The sequence below is a fragment of the Lactuca saligna genome, chromosome 4 (genome assembly GCF_052625555.1).
Source record: "Lactuca saligna cultivar CGN05327 chromosome 4, ASM5262555v1, whole genome shotgun sequence".
Taxonomy (NCBI): Eukaryota; Viridiplantae; Streptophyta; class Magnoliopsida; order Asterales; family Asteraceae; genus Lactuca; species Lactuca saligna.
This window is the reverse complement of record NC_136420.1, coordinates 179,938,202-179,956,233: the sequence shown is the minus strand read 5'-3', so window position 1 is coordinate 179,956,233 and position 18,032 is coordinate 179,938,202. Positions and strand designations below refer to the sequence as shown.

Genomic DNA, 18,032 nt, shown 5'->3' with positions numbered 1-18,032 from the left:
ATTAAGCAAGTATATTCATATGGGGAAATCGAGTTGTTGAACAAATATGGGTCAACCTTTAAGGTGAATGGGCATAGAGTAAAACATTATGAGGAAGGGATACCTAGCGAAAAGAGTGTGGGAGAAGGCATGGACTTGGAGGAGGCTGCCACAACGTAGGGCGGAAAGGAGTCCAGCCCAAGACTTCTAAAAAAGAAGCGCTTGCGGGAGGCAACCCGTCATTTGAGTTTGCATTTCCTTTTCCTTTATCTTTCTTTTATTTTTCGTTTTCTTTCTTTATTTCATTGTGTTTTGTTAAGGATTTTCATTTTTGTCTCTAGATAATTGAAATGTTGCTTGAGGGCAAGAAATGTCTAAGTGTGGGGTGTGGTAAGACCTTTAATGAGAAAACATTTATAAAAATAAAAAATAAAAAAAAAATAAAAAAAATAAAAAAAAAAAATTGTTTTGAACACCCAACACGGCATGGACGAGCTGTTCCCACGCCATGTTTGGGCAAAAGTTCGTGATTTTTCGAGTTTTCAAAATTCAACAAGGCATGTTTACCGGAAACACAACGTGTTGCTTTATCAATTACCGAAATAAGACCCTTTTTAAACTCAGTCAAAAAGTTTTCTAACCCTAAAAGAGCAAAATCGTTTTCACTTTACTCCACAGCCCCCCAAACACGCCGAGTTTGCCTTCAACACTCTCAATCTTCAATTCCATCGATTTCACTTAAATTTTTAATTGCTTAACTTATATTTGTTGTCCCTATGATGGTATTTCAGTTATGATCTCTAATTTGAAGTTTTTCTCACATTTATGATCATTGTTTGAATGCACTACTGTAATTCATTTCTAATTGCTGCTATTATTTGTCTATATTATATTATAGAACCATATTTTCAACTTTTCTTATCGGAGTATTGTATTTTAAAATATCTATGTGAAGCATGTGAAGCAAAAAAATGTAAAGGAAAAAAATGCTTTCCGACCCATGTGAAACATGGGTCCTGCACTAGTTAATTATGAAATTAGCAAAATTAGTCGGTCGTCTTTCAAAAATGATAAGCATAAACATGACAAATAATTTTACATTCTACCGAAGAAAAAAAAAAGCATCTCGTTGCATATGCTTGAACTTAATCATCAACACGAGTGAAATTGCTATAGCCAATGTAACATTTTGGGTTACTTTTCCATATCAAAATACTTTGAATATAATATAAAAACCATTTAAGCAAACTTTTTAAAAAAACATTCAAGTTTCCAATCTTGAAATATACTTTCACCTTTAACAGTTAAAATTATCTTCCTTAATAAATGAAAATAATCTTATTACTTGTCATCCTCTTATGTATTATATCACATGTTATTTTATAGTAAATTTAAATTAAATTATATCCATGTTATTTTGTGGTTTTTTTCATTTTATAAAATTTCATATAATAATTAAATTTAATAATAAATGTATATCCAACTCATTGATGTAATTTTCCTTATAATTTCTAAATTTCTAAATTAAATCCAATTATTTTAGTTGTTTATTTATTTAAATTTTAGTTTAAATTTTAAAGATAAATAACCACTTCAATTTTAATAATTAAATATTTTTCTTTTTTCTTATAAATTTAAATTTTCTAAATTGTTAGATTTTCATGTTTGTTTATTTTTTTCAACAAACCCATGTAATACATGGTCTCACAACTAGTATTCAAATATACAACAAAAATGAACACCAATACAACTTTTTTTTTTTAAAAAATCCCAAAAAATAATCATTGAATTGATTAGTTTTTGGAAACGTTGAGACGATTAAACAATTAACTGAAAGTTCAATGTCCTACCATATTTACAAATCTAGCTCAACAAGTCATGAAAGAGTGGAAGTATCTGGAAAGTTTGATTTCTCCGGTTGTAAAACACCCTGCAATAACATCACACAAATTACTAAGTCAACATTAACCCTGGATTAAATGCATGAAATAGCAACTTACTTTCATTAATTCGTTTAAGCAATTTTCAATAAAAAGAAATACTAAAAGTACGATGCTTCAATAAGAAAAATACTGAAACTACAATGTTATGATGCTATAATAGATGAAAGTATGTTGCTACTTTTTGCATTTAATTAAATTTAGTGTTTGGTGATAACCTTAATAATCATCATAGCTGCATCTTTGTGCAAAACTTCATTGTACTCATGACACGAAAGATTCTGAAAAATGCCAAACAATAAAAAGTACAAAGTATGTTACTATTTTAGATAAATAAAAAGATAAAAATAAAATACTAAAAATAACCAACAAGTGGAAAGAAACTAACTTGAACACAATTAGGGCAACCAGCATCACCAGAGCAACAACATGATGTGATAAGTTCCAATGCAGCACTTAAAAGCTTAGTAAAAATAGGTTGAACCTATTATACACAATATGTCACCATCAAATCCCTTGCATATAAACTTTGTTTTGTTATTATGAAACTATGTATTTTTTTTGTCCACATGGACATGTTTATTGAAACAATTTCATTAAGGTTGTGTTTGACGCGCCACTAGTTGATTTTTTATTTTTATATGTTTGGCAAGCCAAAAAATAGCTTTTTAATAAGCTCACTTAGGTTGTGTTAGGCGCACCACAGCTGGTTGAAAAGTTAGCTTATTTTCCGAGCTTTTTTAAATTGTCATGTTTGGCAAGCCAAAAAGTAACTTATAAGCTAGCTTTTTTAAAAAGCTACTTTTTTATTTTCCAAATATACCCCTTAATTACTTATAAAAACACATTCTTTTAAATGTCCTTTTATGTCATTTCATATTTTTCAGCTAGTTTTACCAAACGTCATTTTTTATCAGCTGACTTTTTATTTAACAGCTAGCTTCTCAGCTGGTACGCCAAACATAGCCTTAGACTAGCTTTTCAGGAGCTTTTTTTCTAAAATCTTCCGAATATACCCTTAATTAATTATAAAAACCATATTCTTTTAAACGTCCTTTTATGTCATTTTATATCTTTCAGCTAGTTTTAACCAAACATCATTTTTTGAAAGCTAACAGCTAGTTTTTCAGCTACCTGTGATGAAATGCCTGTTCCTCCAGGTCGCGAATCATATAATAAAATTCTTTCAGGAATGTAACGAGTATCATGAGGATTCACACACTCTGAAGCCAAATCCGATGAGTTGCAAATTATATACCTACATTCAATTTCAAACAACCACGGAATGGAATCTCAAATTCCAATTCCGCCGGAATCAGTTGGAAGTTACAATGTATTTAGACTTACAGAGGGACAATATGTAAAAGTGCATGCCCTGCAGCATGCAAGCCTCCACGAAAGGAATAATTCTCCATTTCCACAGTTGTTTTTATTGATTGTGGGACCCGCATCCAAACAGCCATTGACTCGTATGTATAACTAGGAAGTGATAGATCAACTGTGTCAAAAACTCTATTGCTTCCTTTCCAAATCCTTCTAAATCCAAACCAATTAGTAGTCACTTTACATGGATTTGATTGGGCACATGTTTTTGAGTTATGAGTGTGAGGGATTTTTGCTGGGTATGCCTGGAATAAAAGTAAAAATTAGGTTAAAAATATAAAATGGAAGAAATTAAGAGATGATTTAGGTTGAAAAAACTTACGATGTGGCCTCCTACAACTTCAATGTCAGTGAAATCACGAATCTTGGTGTAGTATTTTAAATCGGCTTCTTGACATGAAGCGATTTTTGTAGATAAATTAAGATTCTTGACTAGATAGGTTTTCCCTTGCTGCATATAAACAGCACCTTCATAGACCTGAAAGATGAATTAAACATAAGGAAAATATAATCTGTTTCCCATGTTTAAAATAATAGTTACCTGAAAGAAAGCTTTACTCTCTTCAATTTCTTCAAGAACTTGATCATTTTTCATGTCAATTACTTTGTATCTCTCTGATTCTATTGCACGTATGCTAACACCACGAGAAGGTATTTTCTCAGGCCCAATGTAGTTCCAAATTTCAGCAGAGGGATTGAAAGCGACATATCCTTTACTTTTAAGGGCTAATAATGTAGATTTTAGGTCAGGACCAAAGTACTTCTCATCATGAACCAGACTTATCGGGTGTTCAAGTGATGCACAGACTAAATGTTGTTGAAGAACCTGAGGGTTTTTAGCATCCACGTGGCAACATTCTATTGGTCCTTTGAAGAGTTTGTGAGGGAATTTCATAAAGTATTGATCGAGTGGTCCTTCAAATGCGACATATATAGCAAGTGATGGTTGTTCCCTTCTTCCTGACCTCCCAGCTTGTTGCCATAAGCTAAAAATTGAAATTTATTATTATTATAATAATGAGAAAAAATAAAAAAAAATTCAAAAGAGTATAAAATTAACATACCTAGCTATAGTTCCAGGAAACCCTAGATGAAGGGTGACGTCAATATGTCCAACATCGATCCCTAATTCAAGAGCATTTGTAGCAGCAACACCACGAATTTTCCCACTAAAAAGGTCGCTTTCAAGTCGTCTCCTATCCTATTTTATCATTTACGTAAACGGAAGATCAATAAATACATAAAGTTTCAACTTTTTTAAAAAAAAAATAATAATAAAATAACGAATGTTTATATAATTATATACTAACATGAGCAGTGTAGCCAGCTCGATAAGCAAACACGGAATTTACGAGATTGGGCGCTGTTTTCTGAAGAGTTTCGCGCCTGATAACAGGAAAAGGTTAATTCGGTAATTTCTCATGTAAAGTATGGAAAGGGAAAAGGACACATACGTATAGCTCAAAACGAGTTCAGATAGTTTGCGTGTTTTGCAAAACGCGATGCAACGAAGTCCATGTTGAATAATTTCTGCAAACAGATATGAAATTTCCAATATAGGACTACAAAAAAAAAAAAAAAAAAAAAAAAATTATAATCATTGAAGAGCTAATTCAAAAATTAAAAGCAAAATATCTTAAATATGATTATTTATATACCTTGATCGACCATGGAAAACTGTTGTATCAAATTTGTCATTATCTATGCTACTTCTACTTCTCTTGTTAACCTGTAAATTTTAGAATAATCATATAAAGAAACAAAACCAATAATATATCTTGTAATCTTCTAGATATTAAAAAAAAAAAAAAAAAATCAAGAAATCTTTACAGTTGTCATGCGTAAAGGAGGGTTCCAGAGGACAAAAAGTTTAGGGCCAGAAGGGCTTCCATCTTTGTGAATTAACTCCATTGTTGGTAAGCTTGAAAGCTCCTAAAAAGTTATAAAAAAAAATGGATAAATAATTAAATATAATGCAACATGTCATCTGATTATGAAAAAAAAAAAAGTATCATTTTATTACCATTGTATGTTCACGTGGATTGGCAGAGGTTGCAGTGCAAAATATAAAAGACGGATCACTCCCGTAAACTACAAATATGAAAGCAGGATTCGAGGGTAAATATGTAAATTTACAAAAACAATAGTAGAAACACAAAATATAAAGCCAGGATTTTAATAGTTAAAACCATGAGCACAGAGTCGAAGAAGTCTCCTTATAATAAGAGCAGCATGGCATCCAAATGCTCCCTTATATGAATGAGCTTCATCGATCACCACATACCTTTTACATAAAAACATATATATTTTTTTTAAAATCCAAAATATAGACAAAGTTACATAAATGGTCCCTGTGGTTTACCAAAGGTCACAAACTTAGTCCCTGCTATTTTTTTTTATACAAATGGTCCTTGTGGTTTCTAAAACTACATAAAATGACTTTTTTACCCTTTCATAATTTCTTTTATCTGGACCAACACATACCTATTACAAAAAAACATATTTTTTTAAACAAAGTTACATAAATGGTCCCTGTGGTTTACCAAAGGTCATAAACTTAGTCTCTACTAATTTTTTTTTTTTTACGAACATAGTCCCTGTGGTTTCTAAAACTTGTGTAGTTGGTCCCGAAAGGGCAAAAAAGTCATTTTATGTAGTTCAGAGACTATTGGTGCAAGTTTTAGAAACCACAAGGGCCATTTGTATCAAAAAAGATTCACAAGGACTAAGTTTGTGACCTTTGGTAAACCACAGGGACCATTTATGTAACTTTGTCTAAAATATATGATTATTTATCATAAAGTATAACCTGAGGTTTGATAGGAATCGTTGGAATTGGTTATGAAAGGGCAAGATTGACATGTGGAGCATATCTGGATTTGTAATCAACTACAAATAGTTTAACAAACTTAGTCAAAATAAGCAATATTTGATACCCTCAAAATGACAATAAATTACGAAAATACCAGTCTAGAATTATCACGAAGCCATAACCTATCTTCATGAGAAGTATCTCCATCATATATACCAATGTTTAAGCCTACATAAAAACCTTCTGTGAAAGATAACAATGCTCTTAGTTGATCTTGTGCCAAAGCCTACATGATGAATTTGATGTTTTCATTAAAAGGAAATGAAAATAATTCACAAAAGTGAATAAGGGTATAAAATTTTAACTGAATAAATTAAAAGAATGGACCTTTGTTGGAAAGAGATATAAAGCACAAGCTGAAGGATCTTGAGATAATACTTCAAGAACTGGTAGATTATAACAAAGAGATTTTCCACTTGATGTCATTGTTGAAATAACAACATTCTTTCCAGAAATTGATGCCTCAATTGACTCTGCCTAAAAATAACATAAGAACAAATGAGAAAAATCAAAAATATAAAATAATAATAATAATGGATTTTTGGATAATTACAATACCTGGTGGCTATACAGCTTTGAGACACCTGAACATTTAAGTGCAGATTTTGTTCCTTCAGAAAGATAATGTGGAATGTTTACAAAATTGGCTATTCGGGGATTAATCTCTTCAACATGAGCTATCTGAAATAGAGGATGAAAATAATTGGGGTACATAACAAGGGTAGATTTGAAAATTTGTAAAGATAAAGAATAAAGATGACACCTGTCCTTGGGAACCAAGGACTGTCTTCAGATGCTCAACCATTTCTGTAGGCAGCAAAGGATTTGTTTCCTGTGAAGGAAAGAATTAATGGGACATGAAAATAAAATTATAAATTTTTGTGAATGAAAGTGTATTGAAACAAGAAATGTAAAGAGAATTTGAAGAAAAACTGAAAAATGGAACTCAAAGATGACACCTACATTACATTGTACTTCAGGTGAAAAGGAATCTGAGGGTTCAGACATGTTTCTTTTTGTTCTTTTAGCATTATTTTTTATTGCTTTAGGATTTTCTTCAGTTGCATGTAGCAAAAGATCATTTAAAGATAATGACTTGATTCTCTCCTTCCCCTTTTTTTCCTAAAGGAAAACATTTTGCATATCAACTAAGTAAAATGTTATGAACTTTTAAGATTTACACATACCATAAATGATTTAACAATTGCCCATAAATCTGCTCTGAAGGAACTTTCTCTTTTTTTCAAAGCATTAACTACTCTAGGAGTGGACATCTTTCTCTTACCTAAATAGAAACAAAAGCAGTTAAGTTAGTTGTGAATTAAAATGCAAACACTGTAGACTTGAGATCAAATAAAACCATCATAAAATGATTAGGTATACCTTTAATTTGGTATTTAAGATCTGATTTTGACTTAATGACAACAATGGCATTGTTTGACCTTTTACCTCCAGCATCATTGTCAATAAATTGTATAACCTGCAAAAGAAAAAGGGACATGTTTTGAGTGAAGAATGATACAGTTCTAGTAAGTACTTAAGCTAATAATCTTAGAGTTTGTTTCTTTTTGCCTTAATGAGCTTAATGAGTTAAGCACTTAATCTGCACAGGTATAAACGATTGTTACTTTGACTTTATTGATTGACTTAATGTATTAAGACACTATCCCTTTACCTATTTTCACTTCTTCTTTTTCTTCCAACTCCTATGGCATTAAAATTGATGAATATTGTGAAATTTGCTTTTTGGAATGTAAGGATAAAATGGTCATTTAGTGAACCATCTACAAAAGTAACAGACCTATGTATACAACACTTTATCCAGACAAACATCACTACCAATACAGAACTTAATGAGGGGAAAAAAACAGCACATTAGTCATACAGATCTGTAACATAGACAATTACCTGAGGACAAAGCACAGCAAGATTCTCAAGATAAGAAGATTCAAATCCAAATCCCAACTTACTTAGCTGGTCAAATCCATGCTCCAAACTGAATAGGGTAACTTTTCTCTGCTGCACTTGAAGAAAACTAGAATAAATGTTCAAGAAATAAAAGGCCTTCAAAAGAACCTTCAGCCATGATGGACAAATACATGAATAACTACTGCCAGAAGCACCATGGAATTCACTGATTCGTGTATTTTCGTTCATTAACATACAATTTCTGGTTTTTGGATCGGATAAACAGTTAACTGACTCCAAAACTTGCATAAACCCCTCACAGCTCTTTTCATCCAGTTCATCACTATCACATGAATGCAATGTGTTCAAAAGCTCGTTTATTGATTCATCAATCAAGCTCTTCTCTGCTTCATTTGGAGTGTTGGATTTTGTATTCCCAGATTCAAATTGAGTATGACTCTCATTCCCATCAATTTCTGCATCCCGGAGAGATGACAGATCTTGCATCATATCGGACCAAGCTGATTCAGCAAACTTTGAGGTGGAACACTGATGGAAATTTTGAGAATTTGTTTCATTCTCACATGGATCCACGATTTTCTGTTTGTCCTTCTTTGTAAACGGAAGAAGAACAATAAATTCGCCATGGGAAATCAAGGTACTACTTATCTGACTCTGCAAGCTTAGTTTCGTGCCCTGAATCAACGTATTGCAATGCAGACAATCAGATTACAGTAACGCAGAAACTGAAAGAAATTGGAAGCAATTGCAGTCTTTAAGTTTCTATGATCAGTGATATATAGTTATATACACATACATAAATAATTAAATATCAATACCGCACTAATTGCCCCAATCTCCAAATTCACAGACTCATTTCTACGCATATGTATCTACATTTGAAAGCGAATACCTTGAGAAAAAGGTGGAAGTTCGAGGAGGTGGTTGCGGGAGGAAAGATTTGTTTAAGGAGAAGCTTGAGTTCTTGAATTGTCCTACTCGAGGAAATTGAGACAGTTACTGTTTCACCGGTTAGGGATCGGACTTCAATTTGCGTCTCTGGTTCTTCCATTCAACAGTTTTCCAACTGGTTTTTAGGGTTTTCTTCTGGTGGCACTGGTTCGCGGATAAACGATGAACAAAACCCTTCTACATGTGATGTCCGTTTGGTTAAACGCGCCAATATATAAATCTAACAAAAAAAAAAATTAATTGAATTGAATTTATTATTTGAATAAATACTAGGTGTCAAACTAGGGGTGAGCATTTGGACCGGACCGGACCGGTTAGGGAGAAAATCGTGGACCATGGACCGGACCGGATGCATCGTGTCCGTGTCCATGTCCATGTCCGTGTCCGTGTCCGTGTCCGGGTCCGGGTTTTCCGGTTTTTGGACACGTTTGGACCGGTACCACTTTAGTTGCATAAAGTATAAGTAATCTACATTGATGTAAAATATTATAACTTGCAAACTTAATTTTCCAAATAAAAACAACTAACATATATTTCAAATTCACCAACAAAAGTTAACAATTTAAACACAAACATACAAAAATAATACCATAGCAACAAAAAACATAGTTTAAAGTTTAAACTTTAAAAGCAATCAAAACAACAAACTTCATAAACTCGTAATCTAATCTTCCATTGGCTTCTTCCCCTTATCATTGTCATCAATATGTAATATATTTAAAGCTTGTGCAATCTCTACATAAACACAAATGAAAATGTTGTTAGTATTTAATAAAAAGTAATATTGTATAAAAAAAGAACAAAGCTTGTAATTTTTTTTTACCCAAAGCTATATCATCATCGTTCAAGATGTCATCAACGTTGTCAATTATCGAATTTGTAGTTTTTCTCACCCAATCTTGGGTGCATAACAAAGCTTCAACTATCAACGTCGATAAACTAGTCCGATACTCACTTACAACTCTACCACATGTGCTAAACGCGGACTCGGACGCTACACTTGAGATTTGTATCGCCAATATATCTAACAACAAAGAATTAAATTGTAATAACATTAATTTATAAATAAATTATGAAAGTATAAAAAAAAGTAATCACCTTTCGCCATCCGAGCAATTGTTGGGAACCTAATTGCGTTTACTCTCCACCACCCGAGAATTGAGAAATCTTTTTTATAATTAACTATATTCTCTTTCAAATAAGTTCGTAACTCGTTATCCGTTGGATCCGAGTTGCTACCTCCCGTACAAAGAAAATCACCGAAAAAATCATTATCATCATCAACATCAATGGCTATTTGACTCGCTTCTTGTTGAGATGATCCACCGCTGTCAAATCGTTCCAAGTAGGTCATAAATAAATTTTCCATCCTATTCTCAACCTCTCGGACCATTTGACGTGCTTTTATGTCTATGCTCGCGGGGGTCAATGATGGTTCCATGTACCCGATCATTTTTTTAAAAGCATGTAACAAAAAAGGTGATTTGGTGGTAGGATCAAGTAAAACCGCAAAGTACATAAAATCATTCATCTTGTTGTATGCACCCCAATACTTTTCGTATTTCGTCCTCATATCTTTTACCATATCGAGAAACATTGGTTTGGTTGACCATTTTCTTAGATGTATGTCCACATCTAAGACTTCCCTGATAAAAAGATTTACCAAAGGTTTTGATGTAGCCGAAACAAGCTCTGTTTTTGTTTTGAATTTTTCAAAGAATTTCACCATTTCGGTTACAACTTCAAAGTCATAATTTTCCGGTACTCTACCGAGATCCCTTTCATATGATTTATCTGTCAAAGATACATAAACAAACAAAATTATAGTCTAAACAAAATCTTAATAATTTTGCTGAAAAGATGATATATAACTTAAAAATAAATATTACCTCTTATGCCAAATTCCGTAAATGCCTCTCGTAACTCATATGCGGACTTAAATAACTCGAAAGTCGAGTTCCATCGAGTAGGAGTGTCACCACATAGAAACTTCTTCGTTTGTAAGCCACAATCTTTCATCGCCTTCTTGAACTTGTTTATTCTTTGTGGTGACAATCTAATGTACCGTACCGCCTTTTGGATACACTCAACATGATAGTTTTGGTATTTTAGTCCATCCTTTACGATAAGGTTTAAAATGTGAGCCATACACCTAACTTGGAAATGCTTTCCACCCTTGTAAAGATTGGGCAACTTTTTGACCAAAAAGTCCATTGCCTTGTCGTTTGTAGCGGCGTTGTCCAAGGTAATGGTCATGACATTTTTCATTCCCCATCCACGAATACAATCGAGTAATTCTCGGCCCATATCCTCTCCCTTATGGCTATCTATCTCCCTAAAGTTTATAATTCTCTTGTGCATCATCCAATTCTCATCTATGAAGTGAGCCGTGACCACCATGTAAGTAGTCCTTTGACAAGAAGACGTCCAAGTGTCCGTTGTCAAATGTATAGTGGTCTTTGGGTTACTTAAAAATTGAAGCATTTTGGTTCTTTCTTCTATGTAAAATTTGGAAACATTTCAGGATATTGTATGTCTAGATGGCAACACAACCTTAGCATTAAGTGCATTGGTGTATTCCACAAAAGCCTCGTTTTCAACGAACTTGAAAGGTAATTCGCCTACCACAAAAAGGTTAAGTAATGCTTTTTTGATCCTTGCATCATCGTGTTTCCATGTTTTAACACTAGTATCTCCATTTGACTCCTTTTTTAGATTCAATTTGGTTTGAGTTGGATCTTGTAGCTTATTCGGGTTTTTTTGACACCGATCTACGTGTTTGAGTAAACTAGAAGTCCCATTCCTTTCCACATCCGCCTTTAGTAGCCTTTCACACCATTGACATTTTCCATATCTTCTTTCCATACCATCATCTTCTTTTATCATAACTTTATCAAATGAGTCCCAACAAGAGGATGTTTCTTTGCCACTTGTTTGTTTTTTTTTTTTTTTTGTGACTTGTTTTCGTTTTGCTATTTGTTCTTTTTCGTTTGTTAACATTTGATTGATCATCTTTTGCCGAATCATCAACTAAATTGATTTGTGGTGTATCCTCAATAAATTCCTCTTCATCAACATTCGTATCCTACATTAAATATAACAACATACTTTATGGCATTCAATAAAAATTAACAAAAATCAACAAAAAAATCATAACCCTAGTTTACATGCAATCAAAACACAAACTTTTTCACAATTAATCAACAAAATATAGCAACATACTTTATAACTTTCAACAAATATTAACAAAATTCAACCAAAAAACATACCCTTACTTTACATACAATCACAATAAGTTTTTTTTTACCAACAAATAACCTAAATATAACAACATACTTTATGACATTCAATAAAAATTAACAAAAACCAACAAAAATTCAAAACCCTAGTTTACATGCAATCAAAACAAAAATGTTTTCACAATTAATCAACAAAATATAACGACATACTTTATAACTTTCAACAAATATTAACAAAATTCAATCAAAAAACATACCCTTACTTTACATACAATCACAATAAGTTTTTTTTACCAACAAATAACCTAAATATAACAACATACTTTATGACATTCAATAAAAATTAACAAAAATCAACAAAAAAATCATAACCCTAGTTTACATGCAATCAAAACACAAACTTTTTCACAATTAATCAACAAAATATAGCAACATACTTTATAACTTTCAACAAATATTAACAAAATTCAACCAAAAAACATACCCTTACTTTACATACAATCACAATAATTTTTTTTTACCAACAAATAACCTAAATATAACAACATACTTTATGACATTCAATAAAAATTAACAAAAATCAACAAAAATTCAAAACCCTAGTTTACATGCAATCAAAACAAAAATGTTTTCACAATTAATCAACAAAATATAACGACATACTTTATAACTTTCAACAAATATTAACAAAATTCAATCAAAAAACATACCCTTACTTTACATACAATCACAATAAGTTTTTTTTACCAACAAATAACCTAAATATAACAACATACTTTATGACATTCAATAAAAATTAACAAAAATCAACAAAAAAATCATAACCCTAGTTTACATGCAATCAAAACACAAACTTTTTCACAATTAATCAACAAAATATAGCAACATACTTTATAACTTTCAACAAATATTAACAAAATTCAACCAAAAAACATACCCTTACTTTACATACAATCACAATAATTTTTTTTTACCAACAAATAACCTAAATATAACAACATACTTTATGACATTCAATAAAAATTAACAAAAATCAACAAAAATTCAAAACCCTAGTTTACATGCAATCAAAACAAAAATGTTTTCACAATTAATCAACAAAATGTAGCAACATTCTTTATAATTTTCAACAAATATTAACAAAATTCAACCAAAAAACATAACCTTAGTTTACATATAATAACAATAATTTTGTTTTGACAAGTATTCAACTAAATATAACAATATTGTTTGTTATTTCAACAAAATTTAACAAAAAAAGAACCAAAAATCGTAACCCTTACTTGAATTTCATCATCATCAAGTGCAATCCAATTAGCGATCCCGGTTTTTGATTCCATTAATTGTGAATCGAGACTTGAGTGAATCGAGACTTGAGAGAAACCACACTTGAGAGTTGAGACTTGAGAGAAACGAATTGGCGAATTGCTACTTGGCTACTTGCGAATTGAGGATACAGATTTCAGATTTCCGATTTCGTAACCCCTACTTGGCTGCTTGGCATCGACTAGAGTACTAGACGACTATTGCTTGCTGCTTGCGATGCGATTCAGATTTCAAAAAAGACTAGGGCCGATTTGGGATTTGAGATGATCGACATCGAATGAGGTTTTTTTTTGGTTTGGAAATTATCGGTAATAGCCGTATTACGTGTTATGGGAAAGGGAACGTCGTTTTTGCTATGGTATAATAAGGCCGATAGTTTTTTTTTTTACCATGTCCAACCGGTCCCGGACCCGGTAAAAACTGGACCGAACCGGGAAAAAAACCGGACCGAACCGGATACAAAACTTAGAACCGAGAACCGGCCCGGAGGTCCAAAAAAACGGTCCGGTCCGGTTCACCGGTCCGGTTTACCGGTCCGGTCTGGGTCACCGGTCCAAATGCTCACCCTTATGTGAAACCGTGTAATACACTGGTTGATTTAAAAAAATTAAATATTAAATTAAAGTGTAATATAAAATATTTTTAATGTACAACTTTAAATAAGATTAAATGAAGAAATGTATTTATTGCAATTTATATATATAAGTATATGATTTTAATTTTAAAAATTAAAATAAATCAAAAATTGACAAGTGGATAATATTTATTTTAAAAATACCATAAAATGATAAGTGTCAAAACTCATGAGAGATTGACATGTGGCAAAAAAAACCTTCATTTATTAAGGAGGATAGGTTATAAAGGAGGATATATATATATATATATATATATATATATATATATATATATATATATATATATATATATATATATATATATTGTTGTAAATAATTGAATGACAACATTTCCTAATGTCAAATGTGTAAGAATTATTTTCAACTCTTATGATAAATATGTCAAATATGTGTAAGAACTCATTAATTATGTCTAGTGATTTAACTAGTATAAATAGTACTATCACATATGTAAAAGATACACCAATTTGAATACTTTATATAAGTTATCAAATTCTCTCCAAATCTCCTTTCTTCTTTCTTAAAGGTTCTTAGTTTAGTTTTACTAATCTTGTTTTAATTACATCAAATTTAAAACACGTTATCAGCACGAAAGCTCAAACAAATGTTATTTAGAAGTGGAAATCACATGTATCTTAATCAAGGTATGTATTACTTAGTAAAAACATTATTAATTATAAAAACTTTCATCATATTAAAATAATAATAATACTAATGAATTAATAAAACTTATACATTATGGATATTATGGACTACTAACGATTTTTATTTCTTATACTAACATTTCTTTATGTATTCTGATCTTTTTATGCATACTAACATTTACATTATGCAACTAACTTTTATTTATGCATACTAACATTTACATTATGCAACTAACTTTTATTTATGCATACTAACATTTATATTATGCAACTGACTTTTTTTTTTACGCATACTAACATTTAAATTATATTTGTTTATACATGTCAATGTTTATTTTTTACTCTTCATAATTTTATTTTAACATTTACTAATATTTATTAATGTATCTAATTAGTATAATTATACAAAGTAAAGTTATGTATTAGTTATAAATCTTATTAAATGATTTATAAATATACAAAACGGATATATATATATATATATATATATATATATATATATATATATATATATATATATATATATATATATATATATATATATATGCAACGGTTATAAACAGTAAAAACAACGGTTATATTTTTTTCCTATAAATAAACATATTTACCCTGCTTATTTTACCCACAATAAATATTTTTCTCTTCTATCAAACAAATCAATTTCAAGAAATCAAGCTTCATGATGATTCACCCGTTTGTGATAATCATGACTATAATAGTCATGTTACTTTTCATCCCAATCTTTAACATCGAAGATAATATGGAATTTCATCTACTTTTAGGCTTGTATGCAATGTTAGTTTTACCGCTTCTTTTTTGTGTAATATTTATTGAAATAAATGGATTTTAATTTTTATTTTGTTTAAAATTTATAGTTACATTATGTCCAACATTGCAAAGCTCGAGTTTGCAGCACTTGAAGTTAGCGGGGAAAACTATGTGCCATGGATGATAGATGTAAAAATGCATCTTAAGTCCATGGGAATCTCAAATGCTATAAATGAATTTAATAATTGCTTGGCACAAGACAAAGCAAAAGCACAAGTTTTTCTTCGTAAGCATATTGATGAAATGTTAAAATTTGAATATCTTGTTGTTACTGATCCAAGTATTCTCTGGAATCTTTTGAAAGAAAGATTTGATCATCAAAAGGAAGTTATACTTCCAAATGCTAGAGATGAATAGAGAACAATGAGGTTTCAATACTTCAAGAAAGTAAATGAATACAACTCAGCTTTGTTTAGAATATGTTCACAACTCAAATATTGTGGACAAGAAGTTACTGATGAAGATATGTTGGAGAAAACTTACTTCACATTTCATGCAACAAACATTACCTTGATGCAACAATATCGGATGCAAAAGTTCACAAGATATTCTGAACTGAATGCATGTATGCTCGTTGCAGAGCAAAACAATGAACTCTTGATGAAAAACCATGAATCTCGTCCAACAGGATCAGTAGCACTTCCTGTAGTAAATGCTACAAATATTGATAGTCATTGAAACAATACACGTGGACGAGGGCGTGGTCGTGGTCGAGGACAAGGCCGTGGCTATTTTAATCGAAACCAAAGCCATAATCAGAACCATAATTCTGGTCGTGGACAAGGTAATAATCGTGGTCGTGGCCAGAAAAGGAATAATTACCAACATTCACAAAGAAACAATGTCCACACACAAGATAAGGCCAAAGTGGCAAGGCATGACACTGGGACATCACAAAAATCTGATGGTTCATGTTATAGATGTGGTAGCACAGGCCATTGGTCAAGGACCTGTCGTACACCTGCACATCTTTGTCAACTTTATCAAGAGTCCATTAAAGGAAAAGGAAAAGAAGCAAACCTCATTGATAATGTTGAATTCACTCCGCTAAATGTTGCAGATTTCTGCAATGACATGGAAGACATTAACTAAAAAAAAATCTATTATTGTTCTAGTAAAATTGTTTTTCCTTCGTTTATTTTGCATGTAATTCCTTTCCTTCAATAAATGAACTTTCTTTTAATAATAATTATGATTATGTTTATTCACTAATTATTCCTTTCATATGTGAAGTTTAATATGAGTCCAACTGGAGCACAACACCAAGAAAAGATTGGAGATATTTGTATAGCAGATAGTGGTAGTACACATACTATTATGAAATCAAAGAAATATTTTTCAAAATTAGTACCAACAAAAACAATTATACATACAATATCAGGTCCTACAGACTTGATAGAGGGAACCGGGAAAGCCCATTTTATATTACTAAATGGTACAAACTTTTGTATAGAGAATGCCTTATTTTCTCCAAAGTCTAATAGAAACTTATTAAGTTTCAATGACATATATTTCAAAGGATATGACACAAAGACTGTGACCATTGAAAATAAGAAATATATGTATATTATAGACAAAAGTCATGTGCTTGAAAAACTACCAACACTTGATCCCGGTATGCATTATACATATATACATATGATTGAATCAAATATGGTAATCGAAGGAAAACATTGTGATCCTGGGACATTCAGTTTATGGCAAGATAGGTTGGGCCACCCAAGATTAACAATGATGCGAAGGATAATTGAGAATACACATGGGCATCCATTGAAGGACCAAAAGTTCCCTCAATCTAATAGCATAAAACCATGTACATCTTGTTCCCTTGGAAAGTTAATTATAAAACACTCTCCAATGAAAGTTGAAAGGGAAGCACCTAGATTTCTAGAAAGAATTCAAGGTGATATATGTGGACCGATTCACCCTCCATCTGGACCATTTAGATACTTTATGGTCTTAATAGATGCATCCAACAAATGGTATCATGTTTGCCTATTATCAACTCGTAATATGGCATTTGCAAAGCTTCTTGCCCAAATTATTAAATTAAGGGCACATTTCCCTGATTATACTATCAAAAGAGTGAGACTTGATAATGCTGGTGAATTTACTTCACAAGCATTTATTGACTATTGTATGTCTATCGGAATTATTGTTGAGCATCTAGTTGCTTATGTACACACACAAAATGGTTTAGCTGAATCACTGATTAAACGTCTCCAGCTAATAGCTAGACCATTGATAATGAGGACCAAACTTCCTGTGTTTGTTTGGGGCCATGCAATCTTACATGTTGGATCATT

General features: G+C 31.5%; 3 protein-coding genes across 8 annotated transcripts; 1 reads left to right on the top strand and 2 right to left on the bottom strand.

The window, feature by feature from the left end:
• Positions 1 to 1,714: 1,714 nt before the first annotated feature.
• Positions 1,715 to 9,227, bottom strand: LOC145043135 (UBQ, helicase-c and DEAD-like helicase domain-containing protein). 6 transcript variants are annotated; one of them, XM_078991693.1, is made up of 24 exons: positions 8,996 to 9,227; positions 8,083 to 8,778; positions 7,558 to 7,654; positions 7,362 to 7,459; positions 7,138 to 7,296; positions 6,938 to 7,006; positions 6,733 to 6,855; positions 6,502 to 6,651; positions 6,269 to 6,400; positions 6,112 to 6,191; positions 5,492 to 5,586; positions 5,326 to 5,393; positions 5,133 to 5,234; positions 4,961 to 5,031; positions 4,757 to 4,864; positions 4,613 to 4,688; positions 4,367 to 4,503; positions 3,844 to 4,288; positions 3,625 to 3,780; positions 3,267 to 3,547; positions 3,054 to 3,177; positions 2,308 to 2,403; positions 2,138 to 2,200; positions 1,715 to 1,909 (listed from the first exon to the last, which is right to left on the bottom strand). In XM_078991693.1, exons 1-24 carry the CDS (start codon positions 9,152 to 9,154, stop codon positions 1,856 to 1,858), a joined length of 3,639 nt encoding a protein of 1,212 aa, XP_078847819.1. In that variant the 5' UTR covers positions 9,155 to 9,227; the 3' UTR covers positions 1,715 to 1,855. The 6 variants fall into 6 exon arrangements, 5 of the variants coding, with proteins under 5 accessions (XP_078847819.1, XP_078847820.1, XP_078847823.1 ...); XM_078991694.1 differs by having other exon boundaries at positions 7,138 to 7,287; XM_078991697.1 differs by lacking the exon at positions 8,996 to 9,227 and having other exon boundaries at positions 8,083 to 8,193; positions 8,274 to 8,428.
• Positions 9,228 to 11,574: 2,347 nt separating this feature from the next.
• Positions 11,575 to 12,066, bottom strand: LOC145040363 (uncharacterized). The gene has a single exon (XM_078988303.1). It carries the CDS (start codon positions 12,064 to 12,066, stop codon positions 11,575 to 11,577), a length of 492 nt encoding a protein of 163 aa, XP_078844429.1.
• Positions 12,067 to 16,089: 4,023 nt separating this feature from the next.
• On the top strand, positions 16,090 to 16,818 carry LOC145040362 (uncharacterized). Its single transcript, XM_078988302.1, has 2 exons — positions 16,090 to 16,396; positions 16,511 to 16,818. The coding sequence occupies exons 1-2, from the start codon at positions 16,090 to 16,092 to the stop codon at positions 16,816 to 16,818; spliced, it is 615 nt and encodes a 204-aa protein (XP_078844428.1).
• Positions 16,819 to 18,032: the final 1,214 nt, after the last annotated feature.